The sequence below is a fragment of the Penaeus monodon genome, chromosome 40, assembly GCF_015228065.2.
Source record: "Penaeus monodon isolate SGIC_2016 chromosome 40, NSTDA_Pmon_1, whole genome shotgun sequence".
Lineage (NCBI taxonomy): Eukaryota > Metazoa > Arthropoda > Malacostraca > Decapoda > Penaeidae > Penaeus > Penaeus monodon.
In genome coordinates, this window is record NC_051425.1 from 11,248,318 (window position 1) to 11,268,317 (window position 20,000).

The 20,000-nt window shown below is 37.1% G+C and overlaps 1 protein-coding gene across 1 annotated transcript in view; it reads left to right on the top strand.

Moving 5' to 3' along the window:
• LOC119597891 (ankyrin repeat and KH domain-containing protein 1-like) overlaps positions 1–20,000 on the top strand; it is a 26,978-nt gene that overhangs the window by 4,008 nt on the left and 2,970 nt on the right. Inside the window, exons 2-24 of the mRNA XM_037947558.1 lie at positions 342–434; positions 809–907; positions 1,079–1,177; positions 1,704–1,802; positions 2,803–2,901; positions 3,446–3,547; positions 4,452–4,550; positions 5,104–5,202; positions 6,348–6,446; positions 7,744–7,842; positions 8,438–8,536; positions 9,839–9,937; positions 10,937–11,035; positions 12,555–12,653; positions 13,211–13,309; positions 14,154–14,252; positions 15,008–15,109; positions 15,432–15,530; positions 16,336–16,434; positions 16,825–16,926; positions 18,231–18,329; positions 19,203–19,301; positions 19,724–19,822. Of these exons, the coding sequence (XP_037803486.1) occupies positions 342–434; positions 809–907; positions 1,079–1,177; positions 1,704–1,802; positions 2,803–2,901; positions 3,446–3,547; positions 4,452–4,550; positions 5,104–5,202; positions 6,348–6,446; positions 7,744–7,842; positions 8,438–8,536; positions 9,839–9,937; positions 10,937–11,035; positions 12,555–12,653; positions 13,211–13,309; positions 14,154–14,252; positions 15,008–15,109; positions 15,432–15,530; positions 16,336–16,434; positions 16,825–16,926; positions 18,231–18,329; positions 19,203–19,301; positions 19,724–19,822 (2,280 nt within the window). The remainder of the gene's footprint in view (positions 1–341; positions 435–808; positions 908–1,078; positions 1,178–1,703; positions 1,803–2,802; positions 2,902–3,445; positions 3,548–4,451; positions 4,551–5,103; positions 5,203–6,347; positions 6,447–7,743; positions 7,843–8,437; positions 8,537–9,838; positions 9,938–10,936; positions 11,036–12,554; positions 12,654–13,210; positions 13,310–14,153; positions 14,253–15,007; positions 15,110–15,431; positions 15,531–16,335; positions 16,435–16,824; positions 16,927–18,230; positions 18,330–19,202; positions 19,302–19,723; positions 19,823–20,000) is intronic.

The window sequence follows — 20,000 nt, forward strand, 5'->3', positions numbered from 1 at the left end:
TACTGTCTGCTTGATTTTGCTCACGTGTGTGAGCTGCTGCTGACTCGGCCGAACCGAGTCCTTGCCCGCCGTGGTGCCCAGCCACAGCAGTAGCCTCCGGGCGACAGTTGCAACTTCACGCGCCTGGGCGGGGCACGAACCGCCGACCCCTTGGATGAGAGGCCGACACGTTGCCACTGTACTAGCCCGGAGAGAGAGAGAGAGAGAGAGAGAGAGAGAGAGAGAGAGAGAGAGAGAGAGAGAGAGAGAGAGATGAAAGAAAAAATGAGAGAGAGAGAGAGAGAATATCCCACCGCATATAGATCCTCCTCCTCCCTAACGAAAATGTTTCCCCTACTCAGACATCATCGCCGTGGCTGCTTCAGGAAACCACAACGTTGTCCAGGAACTTATCAACTCCGGAGCCAATGTTAATCTCCAGGATCCTCAGACAGGTGAGTTTCAGTTGATTAATAGGCCTATGTTTGATTTACGTGAAATTTAATGGAATGGGTATATGCATGTATGCATTGTATACAATTTCGTTACCTCTGCCTTTACTATCATATCATTTATACAGCATCGTTATTATCATTACCATTATTATTATTCAATGAGGATTTACATTCTACAAATCCTTATTAACATTTTCATTATTTGTTCTTATATTCACGTCCACCATACCAATACCCTTCATATTTATAATTTTCTCGCCACCGTCACCACTAACGTTACCACTATCACATTTATCTCTACGTTCAGTTTATTCACGTATTTAGATCCACATTTAATCTATATTTAATATTTATCCTCACCATCCCTATTGCAGGCACGACCCCTTTGATCGAGGCGGCGAGCAACAACCACAGTGAGACGGTGAAGGTCCTGCTCGACGCAAGGGCTGATGCGAATCTCACCTTGACGTCAGGTTGGTGCCTTGAGGGTGAGGTGGGGTTGGGGTTGGGGTGTAAGATGAGGGGCGGGATGGCTGTTCGTTGGAGTGGGGGGTGGGGGGTAGGTGGGGGTTCGTTGGGGGTAGGGGATGGGGGGTTGCATTTGTTTATATGTATACCCTTCCTTTTCCTATCTTCCCTTTTAGGTCAATCCCCCCTGTTCTTCGCGGCCAACAACGGGAACGCGAAGATGGTGATGGACTTGTTAAGTGGAGGGGCCGACGTCAACCTCACTGATGTTACAGGTGAGTCCGAGGAATGCACAGGAAGGGGAGAGGGAGGGAGACGTGGAGAGAGAGAAATAAAGAAAAAAAGGAGAACAGACACGTAATCACACACATGCACACACACAACACACACGTACACTTACACATACATATACATATACTCATACACATACACATACACATACATATAAATATACTCATACACATACACATACACATACATATACTCACACACACACACACACACACACACACACACACACATAAACACACACACATGCACGTACATACACTCATATATATGTATATATATATAATATATATATATATATATATATATATATATATATATATATATATATGAGTGTGTGTGTGTGTGTGTGTGTACATACATATATGTATACATACATGAAATCCGAGACTAAAGACTTGTTATACCTCTTTCTAAAGCTGGTAGTGAAACAAACCACACAATCATATGCAATATATTTACCTTTAAGAAATAAATCAATAATCACTATCATTTCTTTTCCATTCGAAACAGGATCCTCAGCACTAATGTATGCAGTTGGCAAAAACCACATGGAAGTCGTCAAAATTCTGATCAGTGCTGGCGCGTCTGTGAGCCACCAAAACGCCCAAGGTAAGAAATCGCTGTAGGGTAGTACACACACACACATAAAACATTAATAGTAATATATATAAAAAATAATGATATTGATAAATAAATGGGGGAATTATTAGGTCTTGGTTTATGGTTTGTGGTTTTTGTAATTTAATTTTTGGTTTGTATTTGTGATTGTTAACTGATTTATAGATGTTTGTAGAGATGTTATATGGATGTAATGTTATATATATATATGTATATATATATATATATATATATATATATATATATATATATAATATATACATATATATGAGTGTGTGTGTGTGTGTGTGTTTTGTCTGTGTGTGTGTGCGTGTGTGTAAATATGTGTAATAGGCAAGGATCGAGATACATTAAACTTTAATTTTTCTTTAAAATACTGACATAAATACCCACCCCCACATACTGTATATATTTTTTCATTGTCTACATATATAATTATATTTTCTGTGTGTGTATGATCATGTCAACATATGTTACAATCATATTTTCTCTGTGTGTGTATATGTACTTATGCAAGATATACATATAAACATTTTCTTTCTAATCTACAGTAATATTCACAATCTACCTTCATATTCACACTCTACTTTAATATTCAATATTTGCCTCATTATTCTTTATCAACCTCAATATTCAATTTCCCTATCTACCTTCATATTCACAATCTACCTTGATAGTGACTATCTACCTTAATATTCACAATCAACCATCATTATATATATATATATATATATATATATATATATATACATATACATATACATATATATATATATATATATATATATATATATATATATATATATATATATATATATACCTTGAAAACCCACTTCCCTGTCTACTCTCATATTCACAAACTACCTTAACACCCACCTTCCCTACCTACCTTCATACCCAACTTCCCTACCTACCCAACTTCCCCTCCTACCCTAACACTCACCTTCCCTGCCTACCTTCATGGCCTTCATTGTCCTCTCCTCCCCGTCAGGAAACACGGCACTGAGTTGGGCTGTTGTTACAGGCAGCTCTTCCCTTGTACAGGCTCTTCTGAACGCCGGAGCGCGCACCGACCTCCGGAATATGGAGGGTAAATTGCAGTTTCTTTTCTGTGTCATATTTATTGCTATTATAGTGGTCTTTCTTTTTTTTCTATTGTTATTTGTTTATTATTTATTTATTTATTTATGGGGGGTTATTGATTTTTTTTTTGTTCACCTGCTTTTTTCCTTTTCTTTTCTTTTCTTTTTTACTGAAGATTGTGAAACTGGTGTTTTTATTCGTGTTTTTTTTCTCTGGTATTGTATTTTTTGCTTTTACTTTTCTTTCGTTATTTTTTCTCCACTCAGAGTGTTTTTCTCATTTCTCTCTCTGTCCATCTATCTATCTGTAGATTAATAGATGTATATATCTATGTCTATGTGTATCTATATGTATGAAAGTATATATTTATATGTATGTAAGCATGCATGTATATATGCTTATATATTTATATTAATATCTATCTTTATCCGCGTATCTATTTATCTATCTATCTATCTAACCACCCATCTGTATGTCTATATTATATAAGCACAAACAATCAGTTATCATTATCATCATTATCATTATTATTATCACTCAAATACCCCCAGGGACCTCGCCGCTGATTTTGGCAGCTGACAAGAACCACACGGCTGTTGTGAAGACTTTGCTCGCAGCGGGAGCGGAGGCCAATGCTAGGAGTGAAAGACAAGGTATGTAATTTTGATGAGTGTGGTTAGTTATTTTGATGTGATGATGTAGGATTTTGGGTGGATTTAGAATCGTGATTTTAATGTGTAACTAATTATTTTGATGTGACGTACGATTTTGGTAGATTGTCGTATATACTATTTATGTATTAAAGTAATGTCATTTTGATTAATTTAGATTGATTATTTTTCTTGTTGGGATTTGCATTGATTTAATAAGCAATTGATATTATTGTGCTAAATGATTAGTGGGCCTAAGTTGAGATGCCAGTTTAAAGTTGAGTAATGTAATTCATCATCTTAATCAATAACTGAAGTTATTTGAAAGATAGCATTATTGTATGATAAGCGCTTGGTGACTCGAACCCTCGAACTCAGATTACCGTCGTGACAGTCTTGAGTCCGACGCTCTAACCATTCGGCCACCGCGTCCCCATATATATATATATATATATATATATATATATATATATATATATATATATATATATATATATGTGTGTGTGTGTGTGTGTGTGTGTGTGTGTGTGTGTGTGTGTGTGTGTGTGTGTGTATATAATATATATTTATATATATGTATATACATATATATATATATATATATATATATATATATATGGTTCAGTTCAAGGTTAAATGTTTACACAGAAATATGAAATGATAGCTTTTGACCAATATTTTCAAGTTTTATATTATTTTTTATATTTTTTTTTATTAGTATCTTAAATTTAGATCAGATTTTAGACTTATCCATTTTTAGATCTTAACTTGCATTTCTATGTTATCTATTATCTATACATTTTATCCTCACCTCTCATTCTCTTCCTAAAACCTATTTCAGATGTTTATCTTATTTAGATTAATCATTTCTACTGTTTTTTATTATCATTTTTTTATCTACGTTCAGGACTGTCGGCTCTGTACTGGGCTGCAAACAACGGCAATGCAATGATGGTTCAGGATCTCCTTGATGCAGGCGCCATGATCGATATTCCGACAGATGCGGGTAAGTCTCTGTAAAAAAAAAAAAAACAAATGAATGAATAGATACTAGAAAAATATAAAGATAGGGGAAGAAAATAAATGAATGAGTAGATATTAGAAAAATAAAGATGATAGGGGTAAAAATTAATAAATACTAGAAAAATAAAGGTAGAAAAAATTATAGAAAAAATGAATGCATAAATACTAGGAAAATAGGACACTTATATAGAAAAAAAAACGAATTGATAAGAGACAAATAAAGATGATGATAGGGAGAAAAAAAAATAATGAATAAATACTAGAAAAAAATTATGATAGGGAAAAAATATATGAATGAACATATACTAGAAAAATAAAGATTATGATAGAAAAAAGTAATAAAGGAATGAATTAATGATATAAAAATAAAAATAACAATAGGAAAAGAAGGGGGAAATATAATTTGTGTTAATCGATTGTTAAATAAAGTATCGTCATGATAAAATAACAGATAGGTAAAAAAAAAATAATATTAATAACAAATAATACCAAATGCGGAGATTATAACATAACCAAAATTCTTATCAATTACCCAGGCAACACTGCGCTGATCCGGGCATCCATAGCCAACCACCCGGACCTGGTAACACTGCTTTTGACCAGGGGAGCCGATGGCGACCACAGGAATAGCCAAGGTAAAAGGATGTTTTGTGGTATTGGTAACAGAGAGAGGTGGGGGAGTGGGATTAAGTGAGAAAGGAGGGGGGGGGGGGTGAGGAGCCTCTGATTGGGGTAATTGTTTTGACTGATTGTCTTGTGGTATTGGTAATAGAAAGAGGTGGGGGGGGGGTAAGGAAGAGGGAGGAGAGCGGGGTGTGAGGAGCCTCTGGTTAGGGTAGAAGGTCAGGGGAATCCCACGCTCTGGTTGGACGTTTTCTTGAAGATGGGAGATGGCAATGTGGGCGGAGGTTGAAGAAGTCTTGCGTCGTCGAGCAGAGCAGGGGTTGACCCGGGTTGCAGGTCGGCTCTCCAAGGGAGGTCTGGGGTTGATGGTCTGCAGGAGGAGGCGTCCGAGCGGGACCGTGACTCTCGGTGGAGTTTGTAGACGAAGAAGGAGGGCAGAGGACGCGAGCAAAGGAGCGTTACCCATGTTAGAACGATGGGAGGAACGGGGGAAGGAAAAAGAGAGAGAGAGAGAGAGAGAGAGAGAGAGAGAGAGAGAGAGAGAGAGAGAGAGAGAGAGAGAGAGAGAGAGAGAGAGAGAGAGAGAGAAGAGAGAGAGAGAGGGGAAAGAGAGAGAGAAAGAGAGAGGAGAGGAGAGAGAGAGAGAGTAGAGAGAGAGAGAGAGAGAGAGAGGAATGGGGGAGGGAGAGAGATAGATAGAGAGAGAGAGAGAGAGAGAAGAGAGAGAGAGACAACAGAGAGACAACAGAGAGACACGGGGACAGAGACAGACAGACAAAGAGGGAGACCGTAAATCTCTACATGTTTTTACCATTTCAATCATAAATACACGCAAGTTTTCGGAGGAGTATAACGAACATACTATCTATTGTAATGAGATGAATAAATAAATAAATAGACGGAATGGTAGATAGATAGGGAGTTGAACAGATAGATAGAGAGAAAGAGACGGACGAACAGACGGGCGAATGGACATCCACACAGACAGACAGACAGACACCCACCCACACAGACAGACAGATAGACACCCACCCACACAGACAGACAGATAGATAACTAGATCAAATAATGAATACACACAACAATTAACTGCTTAAACAGTATAATAAACGATAAATAGTAATAATAATACAAACGATCTTTTCCCCAACACCAGGACACACGGCCCTAATTCGAGCCTTGATTGAAAATAATAAGGAGGTGATGAAAATCCTGTTGGGAGCTGGCGTGTCGGTGAACTTGCAAGATAATGAAGGTATGTTATGAACCGTATTCATGTTGACAAATGTAGAAAAGGTATGAGTGAAAATTAATGCCTTCACAATACAAGAGACTGTATTTGACCGGTTTCGATTATATCTTCGTCAGAAATACACGACTAAAATATAATCGAAACCGGTCAAATACTTTTCTTGTGTTGGGAAGATATTCATTCTCATTCTTATCTTTTCTACGAAGGTATGTTAGTTATTTTGATGTAATGCGTGACTTTGATGTGAGTAATGATGTGTTATTTTACTTCCTTTCATCGGAAAGAAGCGATCTAAGATATATATGTAAATGATAAGTCAGTTATAAAAACAATATTTTATCGACATTGTGATTGTGATATATTTGTCTTTGTATTGTCAGGTAATTCAATACTTTACAGTCACCAGCGTATTGTCAGGAAAGGTTCAAATTTCTATAAAAAAATTTATCAGCAATATATATATATATACATATATATTATATATATATATATATATATATATATATATATATATATATTTATATATATATACATATATGTATTATAGACATATATATATTCTCTCTCTCTCTCTCTCTCTCGCCCTTCGCCACCACCAGGAAATTAATTCAAATATCAAAATATCAACACGAAGAGAAGCATTATATTTTTTCTAGATTCAAGTTCAAATTTCGAAACATTTACTTCTGGTCAGACCATATCTTTTTCTCGGAAGCTTTTTGAAAACAATAAAGGCCATTTTTCCGATTATATTCGTTTTCTTGGCTCTGTCAGGAAGTAATTCTGCATCTCTATTGCAAGAACATCTTTTCATAAACAATACCTTTTCATGAGAAATATCTTTTTATAAACAATGTCTTTTCACAAACAATATATTATCATAAACAATATATTTTCATGAGCAATATCTTTATCTTTATCTTTACATTTTTTTTTTCGGCGCCAAAAATCATGACAACGGTTACTATTTATTTATTTTCAGGAAATGAAATCTTACTTCTATTTTCTCGTCAACGAGAAAAAACATCAATATTAACAACAACGTTTGTTTCATATACAAACACATACAAAAAAACACACACACACACGCAAAACACACACACACACACACACACACACATATATATATATATATATATATATATATATATATATATATATATATATATAATTATGTTTTTTTTTTTTTTTATCGTGCGGCAACATGGAAAAACAAGTTCAGATCTCATAAAAAATTATCATTAAAAATATAAATACACATCTGCTTCCCAATCAAATATTTTTTCCTTGCTCCCACCAGGACACACCGCACTGCACTGGGCGACCATGACGAGAAATGCAATAATTGTGCAAGAACTGTTAAATGCCGGAGCTTCCTTGAATATCACCGATATTTATGGTGAGTTTGGAGATTAATTCTTCACCATTCTGTTTTATATCGCTTTTTGTCCTTTGGTTATAAATATTAATGAACATTTATATAATTTTTTTTGTATAATTTTTATATAATTTTTTTTTCTATATATATTCTTTTGATTCACAAATGTTTCTTAATTTTCCCTTTTCTTTTTTCTTTCTTTCTTTTTCAATGAAACAGAAACTGCCAAATGAAAATCACTTTACCTCTATTTTATTTTATGTATCTTTTTTTTAATTCCTTTATTTATTTAATTGAAATCGTTATGATCCCTGTTGTTGATTAATTATTGATGTTATTATCAATGTTGTTGTTTTTCTTGTTATTATTATTATTATTATTGTTATTATTATTATTGTTATTGTCACTTTTTTTATTATTATTGTTGTTGTTGTTGTTGATGTTGTTGCTGTTATTAATATTATTATTATTATTATTATCATTATTATTATCATTATCAATATTTCTCATTCTCATTCTCATTATCAGCATCAACACCGTTCTTATCAAATACTATTACCGTTACAATCACTACCATCACTATTCTTACAATCATTGTTGTAATGACTCACCACAGGCAACACGGCTCTCATCCTGGCTGTCACCGCCAACGACATGCAATTGAGCAGAATTCTCCTTGACGGTGGAGAGATGATCGACCACCAGAACCACGTAGGTGAGTAGATAAAAGTAGACGATGGAGGAGATAGATGGTTGAATTTTGGTGAATGTTTGAGGTAGGTGAGGGTAGAATATGGGGGGGAGGGGAGGGAGGGGGGAGGTTGAACTAGGTATGGACAGAATTGGGAGAAAGGTGTGGTAGATCAAGGTAGAATGTTGAAGTAGATAGGGTAGATTTGGGAGATTTTTGTTGATAGGCGTAGGTTTAAGTGGAAGTTTGAGTAGATTAGGGTAGAGTTAGGCGATTGTTTAAGTAGATAAGAAAAATCCTGAAGTAGACATTAAAGTAGATAAGGTAGAAATGGGATATTAATTAAGTAGATAAAGGTAGAAATGGGAGAAATTCCTAAATAAATTCTAAAGAAGATGAAGGTAAAAAATTTTAAAATATCAAGGTAGACAAAGGTAGATTAAGGAAAACCCTGAAGTAGACAAAGGTAATTTTGGCAAAATGCTAAACCAAATGTGAAAAGAATTTAGAGAATACTGAACTATACCAAGGTTGAACTGAGAGAAATTCAAGGTAGACAAAGGTAGATTTAGGAGAGAGTCGGGACGTAGTTAAAAATACAATTATCCAAATACAGGATTAGAAAAGATAGAATCAGAAGATCGTTCAACTGGACAAAAGTATAATTAAGATAATTCGGAAGGAGATGAAAGGTAGAATTAGGTAGAATATTGCAATCTATCCATTTATCTACTTACCAATCTATCTACTTACCTTCTATCAATCTACAAATATTATTTTCTGTATTTACTTTATCAATCTATCATCAGTCTATCTACTTACCTATCTAACTGTCTATCTACTTACCTGTCTATCTGTTTACTTATCTATCTACCTACCTAATTTGATCAGGTTCTGGCAGATATCCTTAATGGTCGGATACCCGTCCTGACGCCAACCCTCTCTATTAACCCGGGCTTGGGACTTGGGCTGGCTTGCCCCCCAGTGGCTAGGTAGGCAATCGCGGTGAAGTTCCTTGCCAAAGGGAACAACGCGCCGGCCGGCGACTCGAACCCTCGAACTCAGATTGCCGTCGTGACAGTCTTGAGTCCGATGCTCTAACCACTCGGCCACCGCGGCCTTATTTACCTATCTACCTATCTATCTACTTACATGTCTATATATCTACTTACCTATTAGCTATCTACTTGCCTATTAGTTATCTACTTACCTATCTACCTACTTACCCTATCTACCCATATTTCTACGGATCTATCTATAAAGACTGTTTTCCTCGTATTTATTCTGTTAGTATGTGATGCGATTCCCTTCTCTCATTGTGTACAGGAAACTCGGCCCTTATGCTAGCTGTGGATAAGGGCCATTCTCAGATCATGAAATTCCTGCTTGAGCGAGGGGCGGACGTCAACCTTCAGAATCAAAAGGGTAAGTTTTGTTGAAAGGCAAAGGGAAGGGAAGAACATATGTATATATATGTTGAAAAAAACAAACATACACACGCACACACATACGCACGCACGCACGTACACACACACACACACATCTATATGTCTGTGTGCGTGTGTGTGTGTTGGTAAAACAAAGTCCATCCATCAACGAATTTTACTCATCTTTTGACCAAATTTACTCATTAACTTCTTTTACTCAACAACCCCATTTACTCATTAACCTCATTTACTCATTAACAACCCCATTTACTCCTTAACAACTCCCATTTACTCATTAACAACCCCATTTACTCATTAACCTCATTTACTCCTTAACAACTCCCATTTACTCATTAACAACCCCCATTTACTCATTAACATCCCATTTACTCATTAACAACCCCATTTACTCATTTACAACCCCCGTTTACTCCTTAACAACTCCCATTTACTCATTCTTCTTTTAACGGTAGGTTCATGTCTGAGCCGCCGTGGCTATAGCATGATACTTAATTGTAGTTTTAAATCTTTGATGCATTCAATTGAGTGAGTACGTGGTACGGTACCCCAGTTCCTTCCACGGAGAGTGCCGTGTACCTTTAGGTAATCATTCTCTCTATTTATCCGGCTTGAGACCAGCACTTGACTTGGCTGCTGGCAACCCATGTAGTAGGCAATCAAGGTGAGTTCCTTCCCAAGGAACAACGCGGCGGTCGGTTGACTCGAACCCCGAATTCAGACTGCCGTCATGCATCTCGATCCGACGCCTTCTAACCATTCAGCCACCCGCCTTATTACTCTTAACAACCCCATTTACTCATTAACATCCCCATTTACTCATTAACAACCCATTTACTCATTAACAACCCCATTTACTCATTAACAACCCCACTAACAACACTAACCCGTTTACTCACTAATAACCCCATTTACTCATTAACAACCCTATTTCCTCCTTAACAACCCCATTTACTCACCCAACAATCGCCCCTTCCAGGAGACACAGCCTTGTCCGTGGCCGCGGCTCTGGACAACTCGATCGCTGCGCAGGACTTGATCAAAGCAGGCGCCGCGTTGGACATTCCGAACAAAGCTGGTGAGTTGGGTGTGTTGTAGCGAATGGCTACAACTGTCCTAGTTCAATATTGATAGCGTTCGTGGCACGAGCGACAAGGCGTCACGGATCAGCCACAACACAGCAAGCAGTATGATAGACAATTACTTATCACATAATGATGTCTGTTCTTATATGTACTATTTTTGTACCTTATGCATTCTTAACACCTTCAATTCTTAATTAACTTTTGAATTCTCATATATCGTTCATTATCCATATTATACTGCTGAGTAAGGGAATACGCGTAGGGGAATGAATACTCATAAGCCTATTTAAAAATTGTAATACTGAAAACATAGAATACGAAACACGAAAACAAGAAACAAACATTAAAACACACACAAAGAAAAGCAATAAAAGTAATATCAGCAGCGGTCACTACGCGGCGGCCCATCACAGACACTGGGGCATACATCATGTCCGGGAAACATCACAGATAGCACAATCAGGGTCGGAGAAGTACACTATATACATAACCTGTGGTAATGGTGCGGTGTGGTAAGGACGGTGGAGACAGCTTCAAGAAAAAGATGCGCCAGGTGATAAAGGCTGCGCGGAACAAGCTGGAGGAGCTCCGGGCGTCGCCGACTGCTGTCTGCCCTCCCCGTCTGCCTTCCTCCCTTCTGCGCCCTCGAACGCCAACCTCAGCTGGTGCGAACCACCGCGACGACAGGTGGATTGGCAAACAAGCTAGTCCAGCTAGTAGCTGGCTTATCGCTGATCCACGCTCGGGGTGGATTGCAGGCAGGTTGCAGTAATGAGCGTTTCTCCATACCGAAGCCAGTGTATAAGATCTCCATGGGTTCACGGCAGCAATACGCATCGTTCTAATGTGAATCAGATGAAGATCCGTGCGGGTGCGAGTGTCGGCGCCAAACAAGGGAGGAAAATGAGGTGTTGGGAATAAGGGCGAGAATGGCGCGCCACTACAGTGTGTCTAGGGATGTGGATGGGTGTGGAGGGTGGGTTGGTGGGTGTATGTAGGGAGGGGGAAGGGGGTTGCGTGGGAAGGGTGTGTTGGGTGGGGTTGTGAGGTGTGTGTGTGTGTGTTTGTGTGTGTGTGTGTGTTGTATGTGTGTATGTGTGTGTGTGTGTGTGTGTGTGTGTGTGTGTGTGTGTGTGTGTGTGTGTGTGTGTGTGTTGGGTTAGTGGGTGTGGGGTGGGGTGGGGTGAGGGTGCGTGTGAGTGTGTGTGTGTGTTGTATGTGTTTGGGGGGGTGGAGGTGATAGATTTGGGATGTTGGGGGGGGGTGAGGGTGATTCATACGTCGAATTGTGAGATAGAAATAGTGATATATTATCCTAATAATCACACCATTATTACAACCCAAGTAACAAAACACAATAAATAGAACCTTAGAAATACTAATCAAATAATAATAATAAAAAAATATATTAATAATCCCAAAACCCCCCACCCCCCAAAAAAAAATCAAAATACTCCCACAGACATCACACTGAAAAACAAGATGTCCCCAAATTGTCCTTTTGTGTCACAGGAAACACCCCCCTCATGATGGCAGCTGCGTTGAACCACGTGCAGACTGTGAGGATTTTAGTCGGAGCGAAAGCAATGATCAACTTCCAGAATAACGAAGGTAATTTAGAGAAATAGATCATTTTTGAGTCAGTGAAATAGATTTAGTGATATGAATAGTAGTGATTTTGGTCAATCCACGACATGGGTAAAAAGATTATGATTAATGATGAAGACACTAAAATGGAAATATGGAAATTTTTTTCAAAAGGAAAAGTAATATATATATATATATATATATATATATAATATATATATATATATATATATATATATATATATATATATATATATATATATATACATGTGTTTGTGTGCGTATGTATGTGTACCTGTGTGTGTGTGTGAGTGTGTGTGTGTGTGTGTGTGTGTGTGTGTGTGTGTGTGTGTGTGTGAGGTGCGTGTGCGTGCGTTGTGTGTGTTGTGTGTGTGCTGTGTGTGTGTGTGTGTGTGTGTGTGTGTGAGTGTGTGTGCGCGCGCGTGCGCGCGTGTGTGTGTGTCTGCGTGTGCGTGCTCATTTCCATGTGCGCATGTGCATTACTTCCCCGTGGCATACTATCCACAACGGCCTCTGACGCCCGCCACGCGCCCTTATTCACGGCCGCCCTTCGCCAACAGGTGAGACTGCCCTGATTCTCGCGACCTTCCGCGGGTCTTCCCTCGTGGTGCGGGACCTGATCGCCGCCGGAGCGCAGGTTGATCTGGCCACGAACGACGGTGAGCGTGGAGGGCCTTCTGCAGGGGGAGGGCGATTTTCAGTGGAATCGCCTTCTTTTCTTTTCTTTTCTTTTTTTTCTTTTTTTTTTGAGAAGGGGGGTAGAGGGGGAGTCGTTTGCTTGTTTGTTTGTTTTCTGGTTCGTTCCCGTTTTGTTTGTTTGTTTTGCTATTTTGAGTCTCTTTTTATTTATTTCTCTCTCTTTCTTGCGCTCTCTCTTTCTCTGTCTATCTATTTGTCTCTTACTCAATCAGTCAACTTAACATAAACACACTCATTCACTCTCTCTCTCTCTCTCTCTCTCTCTCTCTCTCTCTCCTCTTTCTCTCTCTCTCTCTCTCTCTCTCTCTCTCTCTCTCTCTCTCTCTCTCTCTCTCTCTCTCTCTCTCTCTCTCTCTCTCTCTCTCTTATTTTTTCTTTCATCTATCTCCCCCTCATGCATCATCATAGCAAAACTATGGCAACTACACGACGCTAGGAAAATAAACTAATTTTCAAGCCTAAAATATAGATTTTTTAGATTTTTTAAACCAGTGAATCTTTCTCTTTCACAGGATTTTGACACCTGATATTTTAATATTTCCAATACTTTTATACGTCTGACATTATTGTTTTTTAACTCTAATAATAATTTTTATTATTGTTGTTATAATTATCCTCATCCTCATCATCATTACCATTATCATAATCATTATTATCCATCATTATTATATTATAATTATAATTATCATCATAACTATTATTATCATCATCACTACCATTACCATTATCATCATCATTATTAAAATAATCACTAGTTGCTAAAACCTCTTTAATGTTTCATCTCCTTTTCCCCTCCATCAACAGGAATCACCCCCCTTATTCTGGCATCTGACATGAATCACCCACAAGTAGTCAGGATGTTGCTGGAGGGGGGGGCGAAGGTCGACCAGCAGAATGTAGCAGGTAAAAGGAAAAGAGAAAGAGCAAGATAAAACATAGAATAAATGGTTTGATGAAGATGTAGATAGAGTGGATGTATATAGATATTTAAAATGACAGTAAATAGTATATAGTGAGGATAAATAGATTAAAAATAATAGTAAATAGTTTTTAGTGATGCTAAATAGTTTAAAAGTAATACTAAATGTTTTTTAGTGATGATAAATGGTTTAAAAACAAATAGTTAATAGTTTATAGTGATGACAAATTGTTTAAAAACAATAGTAAATAGTAAAATGTAAATAGTGGATGTAGATAGATAAATGGATGGATGGATGGGTATTGAATGGATGGATAGATGGATGAATGGATGAATAGACAGAAGAAGTGAATAGAAGGATAGATCAGTTAATGAGAAGATAGTTAGGTATACATGTGAAGAGGTCAATGAGCAGTAGACAAGTAAACAGAAGATAGATAAATGAGTGAATAGGTAGATAGATATTCAGGTAGATAAGTTAATGATAATGATGAATAAAGGAACTGGTCAATCAATTAACATATATATCAGTAGATGAATGATTGAACCAATTAATCTGTAAAATAGTTAATTGAATGAGTAAGTAGGTAGATGGATGAATAAATGGATGGACGGAGTGGTAAAAAGAATAAACAGAAACAGGAAAAAAATAAAAGGTTCGGGAGATCAACCTGTATATATCTACATACATATATTTGTGTATATATAGATGTAACAAAGCCTCCCCCCCCCCCCGCAGGATCGACTCCCCTCATCTCGGCAGCGCGCAAAAACCACGGGGACATTGTGAAGGTTCTACTCGACTACCAGGCAGATGTGAACAGACAGACGCGCAAATTTGGTAAGTTGGGGCGCTGCTTTGTATTGTTTGTTGTTGTTTGAGATAGTGCATAATGATTTCGATTTTAATGTGTTATTGTTTTCATCTTGTTTGATGTTCACAAAGAACGGTAGATGATAACCATTCGTTTTGTTTTCAAACGATACTGGAACATTTTTTTTAATCGTCAAATATTTTCAAAACTCACATATACTTTTAAATTAAACAAAATAAACAAAAGACTTTGAGACACCATAAACCACCACATGTCAGTACCGGCAACACATTCCCAAAACACAGTTAACACGCATTTTAAACACGCTTTCCTTTTTTTTTTTCTCAGGACACTCGGCTCTCATCATGGCAGCTTTCCACGGCAACCTCGGCATCACCCAAGACCTGCTGGCGAAAGGCGCGCAGGTTGATCTCCCGAACAAGGCCGGTGCGGTTCAACTTCTTTTTGTCGTGGTATTTTTGGTAGATAGATTGATTGATAGGTAGATTGATAGATAGATAGATAGATAGATAGATAGATAGATAGATAGATAGATAGATAGATAGATAGATAGATAGATAGATTGATTGATTGATTGATCGATGAATGGATAGATTTATATATGAATCTGTATATATAATGTTGTGTGTGTGTGTCGATGCTTGAGTGCGTTGGATAATATGCATTCATATGTATATAGATAGATAGGTAGACCGATAGATAGAGATATATAAACATAGAGGGACAGATAGGTAGAGATAGACAATTTTAGATAGACAAATAATATATATATATATATATAGATAGATAGAAAGATAGATAGATAGATAGATAGGCAGGTCCAGACAGATAGATAGTTAGATATGTCTACACAGATACATTTAGCTGGATAGATAGATAGATTTCTTCTTCTTTTTTTGTCCAGTGATTTTTTTTTTCTTCACCAGGAAATACTTATTCAGTTAACTTATTTTTCAATCGTTAATTTGTCTGTCTGTTATTTTTATTGTTTTTCTGTAATTGCTTTTATCATTTAGAAAAATATATATATATTCGATAATTTTTTTCCTTTTTTTTTCTTCTTCACCGCGATATACGTCTCTTAATCAATTCTTCATTTTTTCGTTGTTAATTTGAGCGTTAATCTGTGCGTTCGCTTGTGTTCCTATTTCTTTACTTTAATTGCTTTTATTATTTAATAAAATCTTGTTATCTAATAAATTTGTTTATATATTCTTTTCTTCCTTACCAGGGAATACGCCTCTTATTCAGGCAGCGAAGGAGAATCATCTAGAAGTTGTGAAATATTTGCTCGGCCGAAGCGCCGCCGTCGACCACCAAAATAATGAAGGTAGATTTTGATTTCCTTTTTGTTATTCTTATTGTGGTTAGTTCATTTACTTTTATTTTATTTATCTATTTTTTATTCTTTTTTTTTTCTTCTCTCTCTCCTCTTTTCTCTCTCTCTCTCTCTCTCTCTCTCTCTCTCTCTCTCTCTCTCTCTCTCTCTCTCTCTCTCTCTCTCTCTTTCTCTCTCTCTCTCTCTTTCTCTCTCTCTCTCTCTCTCTATCTCTCCCCCTCTCCCTCTCCCTCCCCCTCCCCCTCTTCTTCCCCCTCTCCCTCTTCTTCCTCCTCCCCCATCTCCCCCCTATCCCCAATCTTTCCCCCTCCTCCCTCTCCTCTCCCTATCTCACACCTCTTTCTTTCTCACTCTCTTTCTCACTCTTCCTTTCCCTTTCAGGCACAACCGCCCTCATCTGGACCGCAAACAGAAACCACACCGAAATAGTCAGCTATCTGCTTGAGGCTGGCGCTGACCCTAATATTCAGAATTTGAGTGAAGGTGAGAATAGGATGTGGAGGCGAAGATGTTTGGATGTAGAGGCTGGGGTAGGGGGTGGGGGGATGGTTGGATGTGGAAGATAAAGATGATAGGGTGTGGGTGTGGAACTGAATGTTCTGTAGATAGTGAAAGTGACAGGGTGTGGGTGTGGAAATGATGTTCTGTGGAAGATGAAAATGACAGGGCGTAGAGGTGGAAGTGATTTGATGTGGAGGTGAAAATGTGGAAGCGAAGCTGCTCTATGTGAAAGGTGAAAATGAGTGCATGTGGAGGTGAAAGCGATTTAATATGTCGGTGAAAATGGCAAGGATGTGGAGGTGAAAGTGATTTAATATGTCGGTGAAAATGGCAAGGACATGAAGGGGAAAATGACTGGCTAAGAAAGGCGAAAATGACTAAATGTGGAGAAGAAATTGTTTTATGTGGAAAATAATGAGAGGATGTAGAGATGAACATGACTCTCCTATTAAAAATGAAAATAACTAAATATTGAAGTGAAAGGTGACAGGATCTGAACGTGAAAATGACTCTGTAGATATGAAAGTGCTTGGATTTGGGGACGAAACTGAAACACATCCAAGCTTCAGGAGGGATTAACATTGCATGCATGAAGAGGATTTCTGTTTCACTCGAAACGTAGAGGTTTCAATATCCTTGTTTCACTTTTTTTTTTTTTTTTTTTTACACTTTTACGTTTTGCTTTATATTTCATTCTCATTATTGATCAGTTATCTCATTTCATTCTCATTATTGACCACGTATATTGCCAATGAGTATTTCGTAATCTTATTCAAATTCAAACTCAAAATACTTTGTTCTATTTCTTACAATGGTTATTTTTTCCACAAGTATAGTACTTTTACGCTAGATGTAAATACAAGACAAATCTAATGTTACGAAGGATTTAGGATTACGTGAACACTCCAAAAAATAATATCAATGGTTGGATAAATGAAATGTTAAAAAAATAGATGAATAATCACATCAAACGCAAGAAAGTAACACAGAGTAAGCACAAAAAGAAGTAAAAGAAAAACGAAACAAAACAAAATAAAAACAAAATTCATAATAATAACAACAACAACAATAATAATAATAATAATAATAACAATAATAATAATAATAATAATAATAATAATAATAATAATAATAATAATAATGGTAATAATAACAGTTATAATAATAATAATAATAATAATAATAATAATAATAATAATAATAATAATAATAATAACAATAATAATAATGATAATAATAACAACAACAACAATAACAAAATAACATGTGCTTCCCTCCCCCTCCAGGAGACACGGCGCTCGACTGGGCCGCCTTCTTGGGGAACACGATCATGGTTCAGGATCTGCTGACGGCTGGAGCTGCGGCCAATGTGACTGATCTCGCTGGTAAGGCTCTGCTCTTGGGGGGTGGGGGTGGGGGTGGTGTTGTTGATGATGTTGTTGTGAATATTGTTGTCTTTCTCGTTTTGTTGTGAATGTTGATGTTTTTTCTTGTTTTGTTGTGAATGTTGTTTTTCTTGTTTTGTTGTGAATGTTGTTTTTCTTATTTTGTTGCCAATGTTGTTTTTCTTGTTTTGTTGTCCAATGTTGATGTGTTTTCTTGTTTTGTTGTAAATGTTGATGTTTTTCTTTTGTTGTGAATGTTGTAGATTTTTCGGCGATATGGATGTTGTTATGAATGTTGTTTTTGTTGTTGCTGTAGTTCTTTTTTATTTCGGTGATGGTGATTTTCTTGTCATTATCATTATTATCATTAATATCGTTATCGTTATTACCTTCCTCATGTCATATAAGTAAAATATTTGTCACATTCTTTTATTGATTTTATTAATAGAAAATATTATAATATGTTTTTGTTTCCAATTTAATAGATTGTCCTAACTTTTTAAACAGACATATTTTGTCATTTTGTTATTGCTTTCCGTCCGTATCATCACTGTCATTGTTATTATGGTTCTTATTATCGTTGCTATCATCGTTACTTTTGTTATAATTTCCATACTGAATTGATACTCGCCACTAAATCAAACATGATAGGGGGAGAGAGAGAGGGAGGGGAAAGGGTAGAGAGAGATGAGGGAGAGGGGGGGAGAGACAGCGAGAGAGAGAGAGAGAGAGAGAGAGAGAGAGAGAGAGAGAGAGAGAGAGAGAGAGAGAGAGACAGACAGACAGAGACAGAGACAGAAAAAGTGAGAGTTAGAGAACAAGAGAGCGAGAGAATAAAAATCAGTTTGATCTCAACATCATCAATATTTGCAGGGAACACGCCGCTTGTGCAGGCAGCTCAAGGAAATCGACCTGGCGTGGTGAAAATATTGCTAGCACTTGGAGTCGATGTAGACCACCAGAATAACGACGGTGAGAGTCTTTTTGTCACTGTTGTTATTCAATTATTGTTATAGTTAGGAGTAGTTACTGTGTTACTTTTGGAGGGAATCCTTATTGAATATCATTATATGTATAATTGTAAATTATTATTATAGTTATCATTATTATTTATTGTTATACTTATTATTATTATTGTTTATTATTATAGTCATTATTATTATTACCTATGAATATATATAAACTAAGTATTATCACCTTTTCTTTTACAAGTACATGACACATGACTACATATTCGATAATTTTCACTTTTCAATTAATTTATCTATTTCTGCATCAAATTATAGACTTCAACCGTTCAAATCCTCTGAACTGATCAACCACCAATTAATCCTTCTATTTACATATTTACGCAATTACCTCTTTTTTCTTTCTTTCCTTTTTAACTATACCAGGGAATTCTGCTCTAGCCTGGGCAGCCTTCAACGGAAATTCTGTTATAATAGAGGATCTGCTGAACGCCGGAGCGAGAATCAGCATCACAAATAATCATGGTGTGTATTTTAAGATTGGAGGGGGAGGGAGGGGGAGGAGAAGGGGTGGGTGGATGGGAGGGAGTGGGGGAGAAGGGGGTGGGGGAGACGGGGAGGGTGGATGGGAGGGAGGAAGGGAGAGAGGGAAGTGAGGGTGCGGAGGGAGGGAGTGGGGGGGAAAGGGGAAGGAGGGTGGGGA